The sequence below is a fragment of the Tasmannia lanceolata genome, unplaced genomic scaffold, assembly GCF_043159265.1.
Source record: "Tasmannia lanceolata isolate RefF3 unplaced genomic scaffold, GAP_Taslan_0.1 ptg000015l, whole genome shotgun sequence".
Lineage (NCBI taxonomy): Eukaryota > Viridiplantae > Streptophyta > Magnoliopsida > Canellales > Winteraceae > Tasmannia > Tasmannia lanceolata.
In genome coordinates this window covers 37,587,722-37,594,857 of record NW_027518692.1, presented here as the reverse complement: position 1 = coordinate 37,594,857, position 7,136 = coordinate 37,587,722, and the positions used below count along the sequence as shown (strand labels likewise).

Sequence of the window (7,136 nt, the reverse complement as noted above, 5' to 3'; positions counted from 1 at the left end):
ATGACTACATGTTCCAGTTAAAGCGAGGTGGGAAATATACCCACTCTTTGGGCTAAGCAAAATATATGCATATCTAAATTAACATATGGCATTGACTAGAAAGGAGTTGTCCTCCAAATTGAAAACAATTTTTTTTCCGCAGATGCAGTATCCATGTCTACTAGCCGATTGCCACATGAAAAAGTGAGAATTGAAACAAGCCCATTTGATTTCTGACCACCCAATAGCTACAAAAATTAGCTCAGTAAATGTAAACAAAATTCCATAACATTGATGAAATATATCCACTTTCACCATTGCAATTACCTCAAGGACAACTAGAATACTCATTAGCCAAAAGTTCACTAGAAAAATTCAAAATCCAGATATGATGCAGATGAATTATCTGAATCAGTAGCTTCCTTGTCATTCACCAACACGCACGGGCCCAAAGTGTGATTAACAAAAGTCAGATTAGCAGGTTTAGGAATGTCTGGAGGGTTAGTGCTGCGTATGAGAGCCCAATTGACATTTGCAAAGAAGGGATGTTGTTTGATCTCTGTGGCGCCCCTCTTGTATGCTAGTCTTTGTTTTGGATCTTTTACAAGCAAACCCCTGATCAAATCCTTGGCAGCAAAACTGACAGAAGATGAATCTGGAAACTTTAATGGCTGCCCGACAATATTGAATAACGTGGCACGATTACCTTGGCCCTTGAATGGAGTCTTCCCATGAAGTAATTCATATAAGAAAATACCAAATGTCCACCAATCCACAACACTTCCATGACCATCCCCTTTAATTATTTCAGGAGCTAAATATTCATGAGTGCCTACAAATGACAGAGAGTGTGCGCTAGTTGGCTCTGCAATAAGTTCAGGAAAATAGTCCACATTTTTTGGGCTAATACATCCATTACTTGCCTTTTTTGTCTTCTTAGGAAAGAAATTGGGAGCAAAGCATAAGGGTTGCAAACAAGCAGGTTCCACACAGACTGGTAACTTGCATGTGGGATCAATGCATGATGGTTCGATACAGTAGGTAGGGATCCTACGAGAAGGATCAGTTACCAAAGAAGTGGACTTTACGACGGTGGGACTTACATAACACCTCAATGATAAATCAAAGTCAGTGAGCATGATATGGCCATCCTCCCTAACCAGAACATTTTCGGGTTTTAAATCCCTATATACCACTCCCATCATATGTAAATACTCAAGTGCAAGCAGCACTTCTGAAGCATAAAACCTGCATAACATAGTAATAATCAGAAAATAGTGTAATCAGAAGAGTGGCCACAAAATTCAGAAACTTCCAGAATAAAAATAACCAAGTAAATGTGGGAGACAAGTAGATTTGTGGTGGTTAAGTCGTGTCAGAAATGCAGCGCGCACACAAAATATATAGCATATGTTAGGAAAATGAATTAAAAAGCCAACCACACAGGTTTGGCTAAATTGCCTACATGTACTGGGCAAACCAGGGTGTTCTTCACTAATCTACAAGAAGCAACTTGGAGAGTATCTAACTGGCCTCTCGCATATGAAGAACACGTACCTCACGGCACACTTTTCTCCATGTCTCTTACTCTCACCATCTCCTCGAGAATACACGGCACACTTTTCTCCATGTCTCTTACTCTCACCATCTCCTCGAGAATACGAGCGGTTTTCGCAAACCTCACCTGTTGGTTTATCTTGCATTGCTTTTCTGTCAACCAAAACAAGTATATAGAGTCCTATAACTGTCTTCGAGAAAGATTCCAAATCATAACTCAGAACATATGTCAGTTGTGGGAGTTAGTTTCCTATTGGAAACAAAACTCTTCCAGCGACAATAAGTTGGATCTAAAAAATTTATACATATTTCCATTGGACAGTGGGAGGACAGTGGGTCACTCTTAACTAGCAAATGTTATAGTTGTTGACAGCATGGATTCTTCCTTTCTTGAAGACAAAGAATCCCAAAGCGATGATTAAATTTCACAACCATAGACAACGCAGCATGAATTCAAACAAAGAACTGATGAATAAGAGTAGCACATCCAAAAGAAATAAAATCAATATCAAAAGCAAAGTGTAGGGATCCAGTAAATGTTCTTGGCATGCTCTTTTTGTCAGTATGCATGATTTAAGATCTTAACTCCCTAAAACTTTTATGCCATTGTTTTAAAAAGTTTTGTTACGATCGAAGTTTTTCTATGAGAGTTATTGCCCTACTACCTTCGTTATACTCAATTTAACATTGTTGACTCGCAAAATTCCCAGCTGTCGGTGTTGGAAATAAATGGAAGTTTTGTTTGAAATAGAAAATTATAATTGGGGAAGTGACATAATTTCAGACTTAAAAACAAGAATGTGGAGAAACATCAGTGGTCCAATTATTACTCTTAATATGTTTTGAAAAACTGAGGGACGGATTTGACTCCTGTAAGTTATAAACTGTTATTTTTATCCTAATTACCTCATATTTTTCCATTGTGTATTTCTTCACATTATTCTTCTTTTATGTTACTAGCCAGCAATGAATCTCTGCGGGAGATCTGGCAATGGGCAAAGGAGCTCTGGGAAATTCCTTCTTTACATTGTCCATCTCTGCTGGCGAAAAATGATGTTCTTTTCATGTTTGAATCAAAATCTCAGGCCTCTCAGACCCTCGCTATGGGTTCTCTGGCCTTGGGTAACCATTTGCTCTCCCTCTCACCATGGAAAAAGGATTTCATTCAAGGAGAAGAAGCTCTCTGGGTTCACTTTTTTGGCATCCCACTGCACGCTTGGGCTGTATCAACGGTGGAGGTGCTTGGGGGCCTTTTTGGTAAGGTTATAGAAACTAAGATGGAAGGTTCTCATCAGAATTGTATGAGTTACGTTTTGGCTAAAATTTTAGCCCCCCGCTAGATGTTCCCTTCCTCTGGTGTTAAGCTCAGGGTCTTAGATCAGACCTACACCATTGGGGTTGAGCTCTCAAAGGATAACCTTTCTTCGCCGACGGATAGTGCTCCGGTGGCTTATAAGTCTTCCCCTACTGATCCGGTGGGCCCCACTCGATTGGCGAATGGGGCTTCTTTGCTTGGCGAGCCGTTGAACCCCATAGAGTTTTCAAATTTCAAATCTTCATATGCAAAAGTTTCTGTGCAGGGCCCAGGATTTGTATTTGAAGTCCAAAACTCATAATCAACTCTCTAATCGAAGTGGAGTCTCGATCGGCCTTCAGGAGGGGCGTCAAGGACAAGCTTCCAAAAGGTTCCGAAAATCAAATCCCAAAGCATATAAATTGCTGGGGATCCTTTTGTATAGTTTTTTGGGCCAAAATTTTAACCCACAGGCTGCTTCTTCAAAGTTTGGCTTGTTCCGAACGTGTCATTTTCTGCAGCATCTGTTGGGTTGTCAGGCTTGGAGAAAAGCCTTCTCTCCCCTTTAGGTGTTCTCTGTCTGGGTAAAAAATAAATCATAAGTAGTATAGGGGCTCTAAGTTGAACACTAAAATTCGCAAAATCGGGTCTTTGGGAAGTGTGTTCGAGGTAAGGAATAAGTACTACCTCGGTTTTCGCTACAATTGGCTCTTTCACTGCCGTATTAATTGTAGGCAGTGGCTTGTTAGGTACCTTATGGATGCGCCAAAAGCTCCAGAGCTGATGGAAAGTGTTAGGCAAGGACCTTTAAACTTGTCCCATACCAGGCTGGGTCCCACCCAGTCCCATACTTAGGCGGGCCCCCACTCAAGACAATATCATACCACCACGCTTCCAAATCTGCCGTCCTCAGCGGCCCACTCTATGACGGCTTTCACTCTGGAATTTTTTCCAGGTAGCTTTTTCCACAAGTCCCCAATTTCTGTGGTGACCAAAACCGAAATTTAAAACCCTGCTCCCAATCGTCCCCATTTTTTTATGATGCCTTATGTTCTTTCAGATAACGACTCTATGTTCTTCAGCATAAATTGGGCCTTAAGCTCCCGCTTTATGTCCTCCCAACTATCGATAGTGCACCATCCTGCCTGAATCTCCTCATAATGAGGAGCCCGAACCCTACTGCAATGCCCATTGTCGTGACCGCCTATTAGACCTGGCAAACGGGTGTCGGGCCGGGTCAACCCGCGGGTGATGCAGGTGCGGGTCACACGGGTCGGGTGAGGAAATGACCCGCATTTTTGCGGATCAGAATTTAGGTGACCCGCGGGTGGGCCGGGTCAATCCGCGGGTCACCCGCAAATTCAAACAGTTGCTTATTTTGGGAAATGTTATCACTGGATTTTGATGAGGGCGGTATGGCCGGCACCGTGGGATGATCCAAAACGTCCATTAGATGGCCCACAGGCTAAATATGTGTTGCCCTAAAAATCATTTCAATAGGTTGATCCTAACCCTCCGATCTATAGAGGGTTAGGATCAAGTGATCAACCCTCTAACATTCAAATCGGAGGGTTAGGATCAACCTATGGTGCTAGTCATAACCTATTCAGGCATCAAACCCTTAAAAAATAGATTAGCATGACAAAATCACCATCCTTGGCATTAGAAAAAAAAGCCATCTAACTAGATTAGCATAACAAAATCACCATCCTTAAAAAAGCGGGTGCCCGCAGGTTAGTTTTGACGGGTCACTAAAACTCAGACCCGTGCCTGCAAATTTGCGGGTGGGTCGGGTCGACCCGCGGGCACGGGTCGTGTTTGCCAGGCCTACCGCCTATGCCGTTGCCAAGGATTCTCATTAGCAAATTCACCTGCGTGTGAGGGTCTGAACCTGCATCTGCAGATCCCCTATCATACCTCTGATCTCCTTACCAGAAGTAACAGACATCTCAACAAGATTGAACTGTTGCTACTCCACATCCGCCTTCCTTTCTTCAACTCTAGAAAATTGCTCTTTGGTGTTTGGTTCTTGTGTGGTAGCATCGGGTGGCTGGAGCTCACAATGGACCCGTCTCGACTCTGGGGGAAGTGGTTGTGCACCGTCCATGTTTCGCCATTCCTAGACGTAAGTGGTTTCTTCTGCTGCAGACAAGCTGGTTTCAGTTCTTGAAATTCTAGTGTTTGGAATCTTTAACACTAAACTGTGAGTCGACTGTCCATAGCAGGATCTGTCAAACATTAGTTGGTATCAGAGCATCCATTGTAGAATCTTTTCTACATGAGCTGCCCTCTCATTTAATTGACTACCTGCCTCAACATGCTTCACACAATAATGTGAAATATGGAAAAAAAAAGTAATTCTTCCATACAAAGTGACAATCTACTTCAATGGGCTAAGTACATTAAAAAATATGATTCAAACAAATCCTAATCTGAGAGACATTCTCCATCAAGAAGTGAAGTTTGAGGAATTCATATCTTTTAGAGCAAAAGCCCCAAAAGTCATCGACATCCTACAGTATCAAGATTCATTACTCCAAATATCGCTCCTTGGTCGTTGATCTCATAAATCAACTTGAGTGTTGTGTTAGATAATTCTGTCTAATTTATATTCTAATTAATAATAGATTATAAAAGAGGGGAACGCACACTATGAAACTAAACTCCACTAAACAAGAAATTTTCATGGAAACGACAAGCATTAACAAAATGGAAAATAAAATTAAAAAACCTAATTGTTCAAACAAACCATGTCACCAATCGCATTCCCACAATAACAGAAATACCACCAATCCAAACATAAGGCTCACCTTGCAGCTTGCTCAGAAAAATGCTTCCCCACTTGCCTTTGCCGCAGCGTATGGAGATCATCCCCACTACAAAACTCCATAACCAAGCAAGAAAACTTCTCAGTCTCAAAATGTGAATACAGCGTAGGCAAAAATGGATGATCCAACAGAGAAAGAATTTCCCTCTCAGTCCTCGCTCGCGCCAACTTCTTTCTCCATGCAACTAGTTCCTTATCCATCATCTTCATTGCGAAAAAACAACTAGTCCCTCTCAATTCTGCCAAGTAAACACTACCAATATCACCACATCCAAGCTTATTCAGTAGTCTAAATTGACTCAAACCCAACACCCCATTTTTCGATTCAGAGTAACGGATCGCGTCCCACCGTCGATCATTACTCTTGTGAGGCTTATTCGCAATGCCGGTGCTCCGGCCAATGCCGGTTTCACCAGCGTCAAATAAGCTCCCTGTACTCAGGCTACTATTTCTACTCTCAGTTTTGATGCAAGAATCACTGATCTTACTACTGGAGCTCTTATTCAGACTGTTTGAGCTGGTTATAGTGCTAAGATTACTAAGGTCTATGCTGCTACTCAAGCTAAGATTAGCAGAATCTTTGGGAATAGAATGGGTTTCAGTATCAAGTTTCTCTGCTTCTGCCATCATTCTCTTCTGCTCCTTAGATTCAATTTCTCAACTGTTGTGTCTGTAAATATGGAAACAAGGAGTTTTTAATTTTTTATAGTGGCCCATCAAAGTGTAAGCCAGTATAGTGCAGTATTTTCCAAAATGTGTTGTACGGCCCACACTATAGGATGATCCAAACCGTCCCATTTGATGAGCCACAACGCAAATAGGTTGTGCCCCAAAACTCATTTCCATAGGATGATCCTAGCCCTCCGATCTATAGATGAAATGTATATTACGGAAACTTATATAGATCGGACCTACGAAAATGATTTTTTTGGGGCACAACCTATTTGCATTGTGGCCTAGGACGGTTTGGATCATCCTATGGTGTGGGCCCTATAGTACGTTTTGAAAAATACAGGACTATACGGGCCTACATCATATAAAGAAGTGAGGGGTGTGGATAAGAAAAGAAGGGGGTGATAATAAGAGTAAAAAATGTAGTTGGAGAATGAAGAGGGGGCGTTGAAGAACGGTCAAAGCGTGGGGGAAGGGAAGGCGCGAAGAGAGAGAGAGAGGATACCTTTGGTTTAGTTGCATGGGAAACTGAGAAACAGTTTCAAAATTCAAAAGAGAGCGAATCACATAACGCAACGAGCTTTCGTTGTTGTCTTACGCTGTTCGAGGAGAGGGAGAGAGAGAGAGAGAGAGAGAGAGAAATTGCAGGTAAAAACACAGGGCCTCGGGAGAGACGAGGCACGACTAGTTTTTTACTGCCCGAGACCCTCGTCAGTTTCTATTTAATAGAAAAAATCGCGTTTTTTCAGAGAGAGAGAGAGAGGTGGGTCCCCCAGATTATTAATCAGTGCCAAAATTAGAACCGAT

At 42.0% G+C, this 7,136-nt stretch overlaps 1 protein-coding gene across 1 annotated transcript; it reads right to left on the bottom strand.

Annotated features, from left to right (window-relative positions):
- Positions 1-228: 228 nt before the first annotated feature.
- LOC143847069 (serine/threonine-protein kinase D6PKL2-like) lies at positions 229-6,317 on the bottom strand. Its single transcript, XM_077355739.1, has 2 exons — positions 5,641-6,317; positions 229-1,227 (listed from the first exon to the last, which is right to left on the bottom strand). The coding sequence occupies exons 1-2, from the start codon at positions 6,285-6,287 to the stop codon at positions 345-347; spliced, it is 1,530 nt and encodes a 509-aa protein (XP_077211854.1). The 5' UTR covers positions 6,288-6,317; the 3' UTR covers positions 229-344.
- Between the last annotated feature and the right edge of the window lie 819 nt (positions 6,318-7,136).

Bases quoted from the DNA above. Each gene is read 5' to 3' on its own strand.
- LOC143847069 (XM_077355739.1), bottom strand. From the start codon at position 6,287: ATGATGGCAGAAGCAGAGAAACTTGATACTGAAACCCATTCTATTCCC. The intron at 1,228-5,640 runs GTGAGCCTTATG...TATGTTATGCAG, and splicing joins TTTTCTGAGCAAGCTGCAAG to GTTTTATGCTTCAGAAGTGC.